At 52.7% G+C, this 16752-nt stretch overlaps 1 protein-coding gene across 4 annotated transcripts in view; it reads right to left on the minus strand.

The window, feature by feature from the left end:
- LOC137300209 (histone-lysine N-methyltransferase EZH2-like) overlaps window positions 1-11337 on the minus strand; it is a 42480-nt gene extending 31143 nt beyond the window's left edge. Inside the window, exons 1-5 of one of the 4 annotated variants that reach the window (XM_067969302.1) lie at window positions 11118-11337; window positions 10686-10814; window positions 8080-8199; window positions 7785-7905; window positions 610-792 (exon numbers count right to left, since the gene is read on the minus strand). In XM_067969302.1, coding sequence (XP_067825403.1) covers window positions 610-792; window positions 7785-7905; window positions 8080-8199; window positions 10686-10814; window positions 11118-11243 — 679 coding nt within the window. In that variant the 5' untranslated portion in view covers window positions 11244-11337. The remainder of the gene's footprint in view (window positions 1-609; window positions 793-7784; window positions 7906-8079; window positions 8200-10685; window positions 10815-11117) is intronic. The other 3 variants (XM_067969301.1, XM_067969303.1, XM_067969304.1) reach the window with 3 other exon arrangements.
- Window positions 11338-16752: the final 5415 nt, after the last annotated feature.

Here is a 16752-nt window from a genome sequence, read left to right on the forward strand (position 1 = left end):
TTCTGTTGGTTGCAGCTCACACAGCGAGAGCCAGGAAAATAGCAAAAAATACCAGGGCTCCAGAATCAGGGTCAATAGAAAGACTTGCATTTATATAGTGCCTTTTGTGGCCGCAGGACGTCCCAAAGCGCTTTACAGCCAATGAAGTACTTTTGAAGTGTAATCACTGTTATAATGTAGGAAACGCGGCAGCAAATTTGCGCACAGCAAGATCCCACAAACAGCAATGAGATAAATGACCAGCTGTGTACAAGTCAAGATCCATTAATCCCTCACCCCAACAAGAACCGTGCATCCTATGGAAACCTGTAATGAGATCCCACATGTCCCTCGCAGGAGCTCCTCTGTCCACTTTCAATCTGACCTACGTTATTTTCAGAAAAAACGTTCCTTCATCGTCGCTGGGTCAGAATCCTGGAACTCCCTTCCTAACAGCACTGTGGGAGAACCTTCACCACACGGACTGCAGCGGTTCAAGAAGGCGGCTCACCACCACCTTCTCAAGGGCGATTGGGGATGGGCAATAAATGCCGGCCTCGCCAGCGACGCCCACATCCCGAGAATAAAAAAGAACAAGCCCCATCAGGAGAGGTCAGTGCCAGGACTCACCTTCCTCAATGGTCTGATTTCTGGAGTGGGGCTCGGGCTCGGGCTCGGGCTCCTCCTGTCCTCGTTTAATATTCTGTCTGCTGTTGCTACGGGTGGGAGCCTGGGTTTTACCCTCAATGTCCGACTCCCGGCTCAGGGCACGAACAAGCTCAGTGAAGATCTCATCATTGATAAAACCACACTCTGTAAAACATAGAGCAGTTAATCCCATCCAATCAACAAACATACGCACACCTGGACCTGGACCCAGAGGTTGAGGTGGGACTCCACACCCGGATCCAGTGGTTGCTATGGAATTCCACACCTGGCAGCAGTCACCCTGGGAACATCTGCTTAGACCCCCAGGTTCCTTCCCCGTCTCCATATCTCCCCCACTCCGTCTCTGCATATACAATACTCAGCAACTAGCATTTAGAACCATCCCATATGGGCTGCACAGGTCAGTAAAACACAAACAGACCAGTGAACCCCACGGGCTCAGCAAGTTTTGTCACTGAGTAACTGAGCCAGACAGATTGAGACAGAGCGGGCATAGGTTTGATCAGTGCTCGGTGCTGTGAGCTACTCTGGGTTTGATCAGCACTGGATGCTGTTGCTACTCTGGGTTTGATCAGCGCTGGATGCTGTTGCTACTCTGGGTTTGATCAGCACTGGGTGCTGTTGCTACTCTGGGTTTGATCAGCACTGGATGCTGTTGCTACTCTGGGTTTGATCAGCACTGGGTGCTGTTGCTACTCTGGGTTTGATCAGCACTGGGTGCTGTTGCTACTCTGGGTTTGATCAGCACTGGGTGCTGTTGCTACTCTGGGTTTGATCAGCACTGGGTGCTGTTGCTACTCTGGGTTTGATCAGCACTGGGTGCTGTTGCTACTCTGGGTTTGATCAGCACTGGGTGCTGTTGCTACTCTGGGTTTGATCAGCACTGGGTGCTGTTGCTACTCTGGGTTTGATCAGCACTGGATGCTGTTGCTACTCTGGGTTTGATCAGCACTGGATGCTGTTGCTACTCTGGGTTTGATCAGCGCTGGATGCTGTGAGCTACTCTGGGTTTGATCAGTGCTCGGTGCTGTGAGCTACTCTGGGTTTGATCAGTGCTCGGTGCTGTGAGCTACTCTGGGTTTGATCAGCACTGGGTGCTGTTGCTACTCTGGGTTTGATCAGCATTGGATGCTAGAATAGAATCATAGAATCATAGAAGTTTACAACATGGAAACAGGCCCTTCGGCCCAACATGTCCATGTCGCCCAGTTTATACCACTAAGCTAGTCCCAATTGCCTGCACTTGGCCCATATCCCTCTATACCCATCTTACCCATGTAACTGTCCAAATGCTTTTTAAAAGACAAAATTGTACCCGCCTCTACTACTGCCTCTGGCAGCTCGTTCCAGACACTCACCACCCTATGAGTGAAAAAATTGCCCCTCTGGACCCTTTTGTATCTCTCCCCTCTCACCTTAAATCTATGCCCCCTCGTTATAGACTCCCCTACCTTTGGGAAAAGATTTTGACTATCTACCTTATCTATGCCCCTCATTATTTTATAGACTTCTATAAGATCACCCCTTAACCTCCTACTCTCCAGGGAAAAAAGTCTCAGTCTATCCAAACTCTCCCTATAAGTCAAACCATCAAGTCCCGGTAGCATCCTAGTAAATCTTTTCTGCACTCTTTCTAGTTTAATAATATCCTTTCTATAATAGGGTGACCAGAACTGTACACAGTATTCCAAGTGTGGCCTTACTAATGTCTTGTACAACTTCAACAAGTCATCCCAACTCCTGTATTCAATGTTCTGACCAATGAAACCAAGCATGCTGAATGCCTTCTTCACCACCCTATCCACCTGTGACTCCACTTTCAAGGAGCTATGAACCTGTACTCCTAGATCTCTTTGTTCTATAACTCTCCCCAACGCCCTACCATTAACGGAGTAGGTCCTGGCCCGATTCGATCTACCAAAATGCATCACCTCACATTTATATGTGTGTGAGCTACTCTGGGTTTGATCAGTGCTCGGTGCTGTGAGCTACTCTGGGTTTGATCAGCACTGGATGCTGTGAGCTATTCTGGGTTTGATCAGTGCTCGGTGCTGTGAGCTACTCTGGGTTTGATCAGCACTGGATGCTGTTGCTACTCTGGGTTTGATCAGCGCTGGATGCTGTGAGCTACTCTGGGTTTGATCAGCGCTGGATGCTGTGAGCTACTCTGGGTTTGATCAGTGCTCGGTGCTGTGAGCTACTCTGGGTTTGATCAGCACTGGATGCTGTGAGCTACTCTGGGTTTGATCAGCACTGGATGCTGTGAGCTACTCTGGGTTTGATCGGCGCTGGATGCTGTGAGCTACTCTGGGTTTGATCAGTGCTCGGTGCTGTTGCTACTCTGGGTTTGATCAGTGCTCGGTGCTGTTGCTACTCTGGGTTTGATCAGCACTGGGTGCTGTGAGCTACTCTGGGTTTGATCAGTGCTCGGTGCTGTTGCTACTCTGGGTTTGATCAGTGCTTGGTGCTGTTGCTACTCTGGGTTTGATCAGCGCTCGGTGCCGTGAGCTACTCTGGGTTTGATCAGCGCTCGGTGCTGTTGCTACTCTGGGTTTGATCAGCGCTCGGTGCTGTGAGCTGATCTCGCCCCTGGAGATGGTTGGGACACTCAATCTCTCTCAGGGTCCCCGGGTCACAGACCACCAGACACCCCCTGATCTTTTGACGATAGCCTGGAAGCGCAGGGTGGCTAGTATCTGATGTCACATGTCAGGTAACCAGTATGCGGAATGCATGATGGAGATGGACTGAACAACGGGTCTCAGACATGTTCAGCAACATGTTGGAATCCCCTCTACATGAAATGGTTATTGTGGCCCAGGAGAGTGAGAACATTCACTGTGTCCCATTGAATTAAACCTTTTAGTCAAGACACTGACACATGCTCCATAGAGAAACCAACATTTTACATAAAAATTGATGAAACAAACAGGATAGAGTTAAACGCAGGGTTATAACTATCACAGGGATTGAAAGCAAAGTAGAGGGACATTGAATTTGGAATTCCAAAATTCAGGATTGGGTTCCCTTGAGTTAACTGTGAAATTGGGACAATTGAGGGCCAGGGGAAATATCACTTAGCCAGAAATATCCGCAGTAAAAGGAGAGCTGGAGGGGCTTGGTCCAGGGGATGATTTCCTGGTAAAATGGTAGTATTTTTTTGGGGGGGAGCTTAGGTTTCGTTGCTACTTTCTGTACAATGTTTTATGATTTTCTGTATCTTGATGTGTTATTATAAGCAAAACTTAGACTGGAAGCAAATGGCTTGAGATAAAGAGATGTGATGCTAACTCCCTTGCCTTGTTGGCCTTCCCCAAATGCATTACCTCACACTTCTCTGGATTGAATTCCATTTGCCACTTTTCTGCCCATCTGACCAGTCCATTGATATCTTCCTGCAGTTTACAGTTTTCCTCCTCACTATCAACCACATGGCCAATTTTTGTATCATCTGCAAACTTCTTGCTCAAGCCCCCCACATACAAGTCCAAATCATTAATATATATCACAAAAAGCAAGCGACCTAGTACTGAGCCCTGCGGGACCCCACAGGAAAAAGCCTTCCCATCGCAAAAACACCCCTCAACCATTACCCTTTGCTTCCTGCCACTGAGCCAATTTTGGATCCAACTAGCCGCTTTCCTTTGGATCCCATGGGCTTTTACTTTTTTGACCAATCTGCCATGTGGGACCTTGTCAAAAGTCTTGCTAAAATCCATCAAACATGTTACCCTCATCGACCCTCCTTGTTACCTGCTCAAAAAATTCAATCAAGTTGGTCAGACATGACCTTCCCTTAACAAATCCATACTGACTGTCCTTGATCGATCATAATATGGTAGAATTTCACATTGAGTTTGAGAGTGACATACTTAAGTCAGAAATTAGAGTCTTAAACTTAAATAAAGCCAATTACAGAGGTATGAGGGGCGAGTTGTCAAAGTAGATTGGGAAATTAAATTAAAGGGTATGACAGTTGAAAAACAATGGCAAACATTTCAAGAAATATTTCAATATTCTCAACAAATATACATTCCATTGAGAAATAAAAACTCCACGGGAAAAGTGATCCACCCGCGGCTAACTAAAGAAGTTAAGGAGAGAATTAGATTAAAAGAAGAGGCCTATAATATTGCCAAGAAGAGTAATAAGCCTGGGGGTTGGGAGAGTTTTAGAAACCAACAAAGGACAACCAAAAAATTGATAAAAAGGGAGAAAATAGAATATGAAAGTAAACTAGCAAGAAATATAAAAATGATTTTAAGAGCTTGTACAAGTATGTAAAAAGGAAGAGAGTAGCAAAAGTAAACATTGGTCCCTTAGAGGCTGAGACAGGAGAAATGGCAGATGCGTTAAACAAATTTTTTTTTAATCTGTCTTCACAGTAGAAGACACAAAAAGCATACCAGAAATAGTGAGGAACCAAGGGGTAAATGAGAGTGAGGAACTTAGAACAATTAGTATCACTAGAGAAAAAGTACTGGACAAACTAATTCTATAGAGGGATATGGGCCAAGTGCAGGAAATTGGGACTAGCTTAGTGGTATAAACTGGGCGACATGGACATGTTGGGCCGAAGGGCCTGTTTCCATGTTGTAACTTCTATGATACTTCTATGAAAAGCCGACAAATCCCCTGGACCTGATGGCCTACATCCTGGGGTTCTAAAAGAGGGGGCTGCAGAGATAGTGGATGCATTGGTTATGATCTTCCAAAATTCCCTAGATTCTGGAACAGTCCCAGTGGATTGGAAGGTAGCAAATGTAACCCCGCTATTCAAGAAAAGAGGGAGAGAGAAAACAGGGAACTACAGGCCAAGTAGCCTGACATCGGCCATGGGGAAAATGCTGAAATCCATTATTAAGGACGTGGTAACAGGGCACTTAGAAAATCATAATATGATTAGGCAGAGTCAACATGGTTTTATGAAAGGGAAATAGTGTCTGACAAATTTATTAAGAATTTTTTGAGGATGTAACTAGCAGAGTAGATAAAGGGGGACCAGTGGATGTAGTATATTTGGACTTTCAAAAGGCATTCGAAAAGGTGCCACATAAATGGTTGTTACACAAGGTAAGGGCTCATGGGGTTGGGGATAATATATTAGCATGGATAGAGGATTGGTTAATGGCCAGAAAACAGAGAGTAGGGATAAACGGGTCATTCTCAGGTTGGCAGGCTGTAACTAGTGGAGTGTCGCAAGGATCAGTGCTTGGGCCTCTGCTATTTACAATCTATATTAATGACTTAGATGAAGGGACCGAGTGTAATGTATCCAAGTTTGCTGATGATACAAAGCTAGGTGGGAAAGTAAGCTGTGAGGAGGACACAAAGAATCTGCAATGAGATATAGATAGGTTAAGTGAGTGGGCAAGAAGGTGGCAGATGGAGTATAATGTGGGGAAATGTGAGGTTATTCACTTTGGTAGGACGAATAGAAAACAGAATATTTTTTAAATGGTGAGAAAAATTAAATGTTGGTGTTCAGAGAGACTTGGGTGTCCTCGTACAAGAAACACAAAAAGTTAGTATGCAGGTACAGCAAGCAATTAGGAAAGCAAATGGCATGTTAGTCTTTATTGCAAGGGGGTTGGAGTACAGTTGTACAGGGTATTGGTGAGACCTCACCTGGAGTACTGTATACAGTTTTGGTCTCCTTACCTAAGGAAGGATATACTTGCCTAAGAGGTGGTGCAACGAAGGTTCACCAGATTAATTCCTGGGATGAGAGGGTTGCTCTATAAGGCGAGATTGAGTAGAATGGGCCTATACTCTCTGGAGTTTAGAAGAATGAGAGGTGATCTGATTGAAACATATAAGATTCTGAGGGGGCTTGACAGGGTAGATGCTGAGAGATTGTTTCCGCTGGCTGAAGAGTCTAGAACTCGGGGGCATTATCTCAGGATAAGGGGTCGGTCATTCAAGACTGAGATGAGGAGGAATTTCTTCACTCAGAGGGCTGTGAATCTTTGGAATTCTCTACCCCAGAGGGCTGTGGATACTCTGTCATTGAGTATATTCAAGGCTAAGATGGATAGATTTTTAGACTGTAGGGGAATCAAGAGATATGGGGATCGAGCAGGAAAATGGAGTTGAGGTCGAAGACCAGCCATGATCTGATTGAATGGGGGAGCAGGCTCGAGGGGCCGTATAGCCTACTCCTGTTCCTGCTCCTATTTCTTATGTTCTAATACCTCAGTGTAAACACAGCAGGTTTGTTGATACCTGGGCCCAGCTCTTTACCTGAAGCGGGTTTAATTTCTCTCTAGAATTTTATGATTTGTTAATGCTGATCAGGGGGAGGACTGTCAGTTGGACACCTTCTGCTCCCAAAGTAACATTACAGGTTAGCTTTAGAGGATCTCATTCTGGGCTGTGACTCAGCCTGGGTTCCTGTGGTGTAAGAGCTGCGTTTCTTTGTAACTAACCAAAGTTTAATGGTCTCTTCTGGCCTCTTGCACATCCCCGATTTCCATCGCTCCACCATTGGCGGCCGTGCCTTCAGCTGCCTCGGCCCTAAGCTCTGGAATTCCCTCCATAAACCTCTCACCCTCTCTCCTCCTTTACAACACTCCTTAAAACCTACCTCTCTAACCAAGCCTTTGGTCACCTGTCCTAATATCTCCTCATGTGGCTCGGTGTCAAGTTTTGTTTGATAATCGTCCTGTGAAGCGTCTTGGGACATTTTACTACGTTAAAGGCGCTATATAAATGCAAGTTGTTGTTGAGCCAGTGAAAATTCGAGCTCCCAATAGGCTGGAACGTTGAACAGTGCTGGGTGTGACTTTATTCTCAGCAATAAACAGAGTCATCACTAACTTCTCACTTACTGAATCACCATGTTTAACATCACTGATGGTGTCAGAGACAACCATGGGGGAGGACGGAGTGAGGGGACATGTACCCCAATTGTACAACAGATTATTTCCTCCTTTCCTCTGCTCACAACGCCTAATGTCCTCCCCCACTCTGCACATGTCTGCAACACACTGCAAGCAACCGGGTAATGACTGATGAGCTAGACTCAGAACCAGCCTTCCACAGGAAGCAATATGCAAAACACGGGAGAGCTGATTAACAATATATTTGGTGGTCCGCACGACATGGGGCCACATTACAGACACACAGTAACTTACCTCTGTCTCCGTGCACTTTCCCATCATAGTTATTGATCAGTTCCTCGATAAAGGCCCCATCCTGCTCCAGCACCTCGTCTCCCATATAAGGGATATTATGCAATATGGTCTCATCTTCCACCTGCGCAGTAAGACGCAGCAGTTAGTGGGAACCACATGTCACACACAGTGATTAACATCAACAGTGCTACTTCCTGTAATCACAACCCTGTCTACACCCAAACACGACAGCTCTCCTCAGTCATTTCCTTGTGTAGCACGGTCAGTCTGATCAGTGGGCAGCGTGACTACATACCATGAAATTCTGCTGGAGTGGAGACCAGGAATACATAACCGGGACCATGGCCACCGGGCTCAGCATTTTCTGTGTGACCGTCTGACTCTTGAAGCCCAGGAATAAACTTTCGACCATGCACTGCAATGAAGAAAAGGAGCAGTGAGAAGCAGTGAGGGTGAGCACAGGAAGAGTGCTGAACAAAGGGCAGCCCTCCAACAGAATGAACAGCTCCAGCCACTGCCCACTTACTGCTTTATTAACGTAGGAAGTGGTGTTGCTGGGATGACTGCGCACGTGTCCATGCGTGAATTTGCGCCTGTGCATGCGTGTGCGTGCGTGTGCATCTGTACATGTTTGTGTGTGTCTGTGCATGTGCTTATGTGTGTCTATAAGTGTGCATGTCTGCGTGTGCTTGTCTGTGTGCATTTGTGTGTCTGTGCGTGTGCATTTGTGCATTTCTGTGCACACATGGACAGGGGGCTGTAGCAGTTGGAAGGCTGCCCTGCTGGTGATGCTGGCTGTGTTGGGGGTACAGTAACTGGCTGTGGGTGACACAGCAGATGCTGCAGGCTTACCACAATGGCACTGATTTGACTGAGGGCTGGAGAGCCAGTGCCTGGGTGCTTGTTGTGTCAAACCAGCCTCTACACTGGCTGGTGACGGTGATTCCTCCACCCTCTCACCATTAGACACAAGGCCAGCCATAACTTGCACTGATGCTGGAATGTGGCAGATCGATCTTGTGTGTTTGTGCCTGGAACTAGGTATGCTGACCCAGAGATCTCCTCTCTGCTGCTCATTCTCCTGTCCACCAGCAGTAATGCTCTGCCAGAGCAACCACCTCCACCTGAGACTGCAGATGTGGGCATGGGGAACAAATGGACAGGGATAGTTTGTAGTACAGCCTTGGCAAAGGATAACAGTGGATTGAGATCCCCTACGAAGCTCTCTAAGGGGTTTCATAATGTTTGTTCCTCTATTGTTACACTCCCCTTTAAATGTCCCCATCCTTAATTTGACTTAGAGGTAATTTCCCACTCCCGACACCCATCCAAAAGGTGCTGCTGAGGTTTGTACAGTCCTGTACTGCTGGATGACAAGGTTTGCAGGTGGCACTGAGAAGGGACGCAGGATTGATGCAGTAACACAAAGCTGTGTATTTAGCCACTTCTCAATCGTTCTGTTCATTTCTTCCTGTTGACACTGTATTCTCCCATGTTTTTGTGTCAATTGATAGAATCTATTTAATTTCCCCCCAACACCACTACTGGCACCAGTAGGTTTCCCAAACAGAATCTCCATCACATCTGACAGGAGGACTATGGGAGGAGACAAGGCAGCATCTGTATCCACACCTGCAGACAGATGTGAAAATACCTCACTTGGGCTGGTGGAGTCTCCACTTCCCAAAAGAGGCTGGCAGCAGACTCACTAGTCCCACTGAGGGACCACTGGACTCACTGTGAGGGAAGCCCCTCAATTATCCCTCAGTTAAATCAATGACTGTGTGTTCAGCGAGAGCAACACAATCGGTGGCAAAAACCTCACCGAGATCCCTGCTCCTGGATACAGTCTCCAGTTCATCAACCCCCCACACAGAACCCACCCCCACCCCACAATACAGAGACCCTCCAACCTCGGAGACCCCCCCCCACAGAACCCCCCTGCAATACAGAGACCCTCCAACCTCGGAGACCCCCCCCCACAGAACCCCCCTGCAATACAGAGACCCTCCAACCTCGGAGACCCCCCCCACACAGAACCCCCCCACCCCACAATACAGAGACCCTCCAACCTCAGAGACCCCCCCCACACAGAACCCCCCCACCCCGCAATACAGAGACCCTCCAACCTCAGAGACCCCCCCCACACAGAACCCCCCCACCCCACAATACAGAGACCCTCCAACCTCAGAGACCCCCCCCACACAGAACCCCCCCACCCCACAATACAGAGACCCTCCAACCTCAGAGACCCCCCCCACACAGAACCCCCCCACCCCACAATACAGAGACCCTCCAACCTCAGAGACCCCCCACACAGAACCCCCCACCCCGCAATACAGAGACCCTCCAACCTCAGAGACCCCCCACACAGAACCCCCCACCCCGCAATACAGAGACCCTCCAACCTCAGAGACCCCCCACACAGAACCCCCCACCCCGCAATACAGAGACCCTCCAACCTCGGAGACCCCCCAGACAGACACCCCCTCCATACAGAGACCCCCCTCCCCCACTACAGTTTGCTCTTTGAGAGGATTAGGGCATCAGGTTTGAAGCAGGTCAGTTTACGCATTAAACTCACCCAGTGCGCTATTTCCTGGGAATGGCCCAGTTAAACTTCACTCCTGCTGTTCAAACCTGCACCTGATCCAGTGCAAGGGTCGTCACTCCTTCGGCTGCTGTACGAACAGCGGCCACAGGAGCGCCCTGTTACACACAAAAACAGTTCAAGCTCACAGTGCCTACAGGACAATTATCGGCAAAAAACAAACGCAGCCCAGGCAGATAAACCACAACAATAACCAGAAGAGAAAATCCCAGCCTCTGTTCTGTGGTAGACCCGCCCCCCATCACGGCCGCGGTGCTCCTGGGATTAACCCCCTCTGTTCAGGACTCTACCTTCCGTTTCCCTAAACCAACACCTCCTGATGTGGTTAAATTCATCGGCTGGATCCTCAGCTTCCTCCAATCTTCATTAAGAATTTCAGTCCGATGCCTGATCTTGTTGCGGTTCCAGATAAACATCTCCTTCACACAGAAAGGAAAAGGCAGTGGGTTAAAGCAGGCGAGTGAGAGATGCCCAGAATCTATCTGCACATGGCACGACTTCACATTCATCAGCTGACTGGATCCCAACCTCACCATTTAATTTATCATTAGTTCAAAGTGCACGGCAGGTCAGGTCAGGGTCAGGTGAGGTCAGGGTCAGGGTCGGATGAGGAGCAATTTTCTCACCCCCAGCCGCTCACTGCAAGCGGCTTTTCACCCAGAGACTGTGCGGAAAGTGCACTGACATCACAGCCGTCGTGAACACTACACACCCACAGATACCTTCACTTCATCCGCTCTGCGGAAGCGTTTCAGTTGTCGCAGACGCATGTATTCAGACTTGACCCGTTTCCGCCAGTCCATGGACATCTTGGCCAAAGGTTTATTCGGAGAAGCTGCAGATTCCATCCTGAGCCTGAAACCAGATCACAACAATCAGCAGAGTAACAGGGAGCAAGGGTGGTGCAAACGGGGCACGGCCTCAGGGCGGTGCGAACGGGGCACGGCCTCAGGGCGGTGCGAACGGGGCACGGCCTCAGGGCGGTGCGAACGGGGCACGGCCTCAGGGCGGTGCGAACGGGGCACGGCCTCAGGGCGGTGCGAACGGGGCACGGCCTCAGGGCGGTGCGAACGGGGCACGGAGAGAGAGGGACAATGTTCACAGTGACCGTTAGTGAGTCAGGTCAAAGCCACAGACCCCTGGGAACACAGTCCGCCTGTGCCCACTCCCCCCCGGGAACACAGTCCGCCTGTGCCCACTCCCCCCGGCAACACAGTCCGCCTGTGCCCACTCCCCCCGGGAACACAGTCCGCCTGTGCCCACTCCCCCCGGCAACACAGTCCACCTGTGCCCACTCCCCCCGGCAACACTGTCCGCCTGTGCCCACTCCCCCCGGCAACACAGTCCGCCTGTGCCCACTCCCCCCGGCAACACAGTCCGCCTGTGCCCACTCCCCCCGGGAACACAGTCCGCCTGTGCCCACTCCCCCCGGCAACACAGTCCGCCTGTGCCCACTCCCCCCGGGAACACAGTCCGCCTGTGCCCACTCCCCCCGGCAACACAGTCCACCTGTGCCCACTCCCCCCGGGAACACTGTCCGCCTGTGCCCACTCCCCCCGGGAACACAGTCCGCCTGTGCCCACTCCCCCCGGGAACACAGTCCGCCTGTGCCCACTCCCCCCGGCAACACAGTCCGCCTGTGCCCACTCCCCCCGGGAACACAGTCCGCCTGTGCCCACTCCCCCCGGGAACACTGTCCGCCTGTGCCCACTCCCCCCGGGAACACTGTCCGCCTGTGCCCACTCCCCCCCGGGAACACAGTCCGCCTGTGCCCACTCCCCCCCGGGAACACAGTCCGCCTGTGCCCACTCCCCCCCGGGAACACAGTCCGCCTGTGCCCACTCCCCCCGGGAACACAGTCCGCCTGTGCCCACTCCCCCCGGGAACACTGTCCGCCTGTGCCCACTCCCCCCCGGGAACACTGTCCGCCTGTGCCCACTCCCCCCGGGAACACTGTCCGCCTGTGCCCACTCCCCCCGGGAACACAGTCCGCCTGTGCCCACTCCCCCTGGGAACACAGTCTGCCTGTGCCCACTCCCCCCGGCAACACAGTCCGCCTGTGCCCACTCCCCCCGGGAACACAGTCCGCCTGTGCCCACTCCCCCCGGGAACACAGTCCGCCTGTGCCCACTCCCCCCCGGGAACACAGTCCGCCTGTGCCCACTCCCCCCCGGGAACACAGTCCGCCTGTGCCCACTCCCCCCGGGAACACAGTCCGCCTGTGCCCACTCCCCCCGGGAACACAGTCGGCCAGTGCCCACTCCCCCCGGGAACACTGTCCGCCTGTGCCCACTCCCCCCCGGGAACACTGTCCGCCTGTGCCCACTCCCCCCGGGAACACTGTCCGCCTGTGCCCACTCCCCCCGGGAACACAGTCCGCCTGTGCCCACTCCCCCCGGGAACACAGTCCGCCTGTGCCCACTCCCCCCGGGAACACAGTCTGCCTGTGCCCACTCCCCCCGGCAACACAGTCCGCCTGTGCCCACTCCCCCCGGCAACACAGTCCGCCTGTGCCCACTCCCCCCAGGAACACTGTCCGCCTGTGCCCACTCCCCCCCCCGGGAACACTGTCCGCCTGTGCCCACTCCCCCCGGGAACACTGTCCGCCTGTGCCCACTCCCCCCGGGAACACAGTCCGCCTGTGCCCACTCCCCCCGGGAACACAGTCTGCCTGTGCCCACTCCCCCCGGCAACACAGTCCGCCTGTGCCCACTCCCCCCGGCAACACAGTCCGCCTGTGCCCACTCCCCCCGGCTACACAGTCCGCCTGTGCCCACTCCCCCCCGGGAACAGAGTCCGCCTATGCCCACAGTCCCGCAGGAACACAGTCTGCCTATGCCCACAGTCCCCCGGGAACACACTCCATCTGTACCCACCGGTCCCCCGGGAACACAGTCCGCCTGTGCCCACTCCCCCTGGGAACACAGTCTGCCTGTGCCCACTCCCCCCGGCAACACAGTCCGCCTGTGCCCACTCCCCCCGGCAACACAGTCCGCCTGTACCCACTCCCCCCAGGAACACTGTCCGCCTGTGCCCACTCCCCCCCCGGGAACACTGTCCGCCTGTGCCCACTCCCCCCGGGAACACTGTCCGCCTGTGCCCACTCCCCCCGGGAACACAGTCCGCCTGTGCCCACTCCCCCCGGGAACACAGTCTGCCTGTGCCCACTCCCCCCGGCAACACAGTCCACCTGTGCCCACTCCCCCCGGCAACACAGTCCGCCTGTGCCCACTCCCCCCCGGGAACAGAGTCCGCCTGTGCCCACTCCCCCCCGGAACACAGTCCGCCTATGCCCACAGTCCCGCAGGAACACAGTCCGCCTATGCCCACAGTCCCCCGGGAACACACTCCATCTGTACCCACCGGTCCCCCGGGAACACAATCCGTCCGTGTCCACAGTCCCCCGGGAACACGGTCCGTCTGTGCCCACTGTCCCCCGGGAACACAGTCCGCCTGTGCCCACTCCCCCCGGGAACACAGTCTGCCTGTGCCCACTCCCCCCGGCAACACAGTCCGCCTGTGCCCACTCCCCCCGGGAACACAGTCCGTCTGTGCCCACTGTCCCCCGGGAACACAGTCCGTCTGTGCCCACTGTCCCCCGGGAACACAGTCCGTCTGTGCCCACTGTCCCCCGGGAACACAGTCCGTCTGTACCCACTGTCGCCCAGGAACACAGTCCGTCTGTGCCCACTGTCCCCAGGCACACAGTCCGTCTGTGCCCACTGTCCCCAGGCACACAGTCCGTCTGTGCCCACTGTCCCCAGGCACACAGTCCGTCTGTGTCCACTGTCCCCAGGCACACAGTCCGTCTGTGCCCACTGTCCCCAGGCACACAGTCCGTCTGTGCCCACTGTCCCCAGGCACACAGTCTGTCTGTGCCCACTGTCCCCAGGCACACAGTCCGTCTGTGCCCACTGTCCCCAGGCACACAGTCCGTCTGTGCCCACTGTCCCCAGGCACACAGTCCGTCTGTGCCCACTGTCCCCAGGCACACAGTCCGTCTGTGCCCACTGTCCCCTGGGCACACAGTCTGTCTGTACCCACTGTCCCCTGGGCACACAGTCCGTCTGTACCCACTGTCCCCTGGGAAGACAGTCCGTCTGTACCCACTGTCCCCAGGCACACAGTCCGTCTGTACCCACTGTCCCCTGGGCACACAGTCTGTCTGTACCCACTGTCCCCTGGGAAGACAGTCTGTCTGTACCCACTGTCCCCTGGGAAGACAGTCTGTCTGTACCCACTGTCCCCTGGGAAGACAGTCCGTCTGTGCCCACTGTCACCTGGCAACACAGTCCGTCTGTGCCCACTGTCCCCTGGGAAGACAGTCCGTCTGTACCCACTGTCCCCCGGGAACGCAGTCCGTCTGTACCCACTGTCCCCCGGGAACACAGTCTGTCTGTACCCACTGTCCCCCGGGAACGCAGTCCGTCTGTACCCACTGTCCCCCGGGAACACAGTCCGTCTGCACCCACTGTCCCCGGGAACACAGTCCGTCTGCACCCACTGTCCCCGGGAACACAGTCCGTCTGCACCCACTGTCCCCGGGAACACAGTCCGTCTGCACCCACTGTCCCCGGGAACACAGTCTGTCTGTACCCACTGTCCCCGGGAACACAGTCCGTCTGCACCCACTGTCCCCCGGGAACACAGTCCGTCTGCACCCACTGTCCCCCGGGAACACAGTCCGTCTGCACCCACTGTCCCCCGGGAACACAGTCCGTCTGCACCCACTGTCCCCGGGAACACAGTCCGTCTGCGCCCACTGTCCCCCTGGAACACAGCCTAAAGAACAACTTGCATTTATACAGCGTCCTTAACATATTAAAATGTCCCACTGCGTGTCATAGTGGTGTAATCAGAGAAAAATGGGCACCATGCCAAAGGAGGTGATATTGGTGGGGAGGTGGGGAGGGGGGCAACTTAATGTTTGGTCAGAGGTGGGTTTTCAGGGGGTCTTAAAGGAGGATAAAGGTGGAGAAGTGAAGGAGTTTGGGGAGGGAACAACAGATCTCGGGGTCCAGACGGCTGAAGGCACAGCTACCCATGCTGGGGCCTTGGGGAGGATGTACTCGAGGCCAGAACTGGAGAAATGCAAAGATCTCAGAGAGTTATAGAGATAGGGAGGGGCGAGGCCATGGAGGGATTTGAAAACAAGGATGAGAATTTTAAAATTGAGGCATTGCTGGACCGGGAGCCAATGTAGGTCAGCGAGCACAGGGGGTGATGGGTGAACGGGACTTGGTGCGAGTTTGGATACGGACAGCAGTTTTGGTTGAGGTTAAGTTTAAGGAGGGTGGAAGATGGGAGGCCGGTCAGGAGAGCGTTGGAATAGTCGAGTCTGGAGGTAACAAAGGCATTGATGAGGGTTTCAGCAGCAGATGGATTAAATTTCATCTGACATCACTCTGCCCAATCTATGTCCTGGTGATGCCAGTTATTCAGCAGGATGAGGGTGACCTACAGAGTTGAGATTTTCATTCCATTACCCAGACAAGGCAGGGTTGGAAATGGTTATTTTAACATTACTTGGGTGTTAGTTTAGTTCCAAGCAGTCACTCCCGGGCAGGTTTCTGGGAAACACTGTTATTCTCCAGATGAGAATTTTGTTCATTCTCGGGATGTGGACTTTGCAGGCAAGGCCGGCATTTATTGGCCGTCCCTCACTGCCATGAGGGGGGTGGTGAGCCTTCACCGTGTGTCGTGTGTCCTGTGTCAGAGTGCAGAGATAAATGAGACATGAGGGGTGTGAAACAGCATCGCAGTGTCAGTGACAGGCCAATGATACCAGGTACAGTACGTGTGTCAGTGACAGGTGAGTGTTACCAGGTATAATACAGGTGTGTCAGTGACAGGCCAATGATACCAGGTACAGTACGTGTGTCAGTGACAGGTGAATGCTACCAGGTATAATACAGGTGTGTCAGTGACAGGTGAGTGTTACCAGGTATAATACAGGTGTGTCAGTGACATGTGAGTGTTACCAGGTATAATACAGGTGTGTCAGTGACAGGTGAGTGTTACCAGGTATAATACAGGTGTGTCAGTGACAGGTGAGTGTTACCAGGTATAATACAGGTGTGTCAGTGACAGGTGAGTGTTACCAGGTATAATACAGGTGTGTCAGTGACAGGTGAGTGTTACCAGGTATAATACAGGTGTGTCAGTGACAGGTGAGTGTTACCAGGTATAATACAGGTGTGTCAGTGACAGGTGAGTGTTACCAGGTATAATACAGGTGTGTCAGTGACAGGTGAGTGTTACCAGATCAATACAGGTGTGTCAGTGACAGGTGAGTGTTACCAGGTATAATACAGGTGTGTCAGTGACAGGTGAGTGTTACCAGGTATAATACAGGTA

Source organism: Heptranchias perlo, chromosome 30 (genome assembly GCF_035084215.1).
Source record: "Heptranchias perlo isolate sHepPer1 chromosome 30, sHepPer1.hap1, whole genome shotgun sequence".
In the NCBI taxonomy this organism is placed as follows: Eukaryota; Metazoa; Chordata; class Chondrichthyes; order Hexanchiformes; family Hexanchidae; genus Heptranchias; species Heptranchias perlo.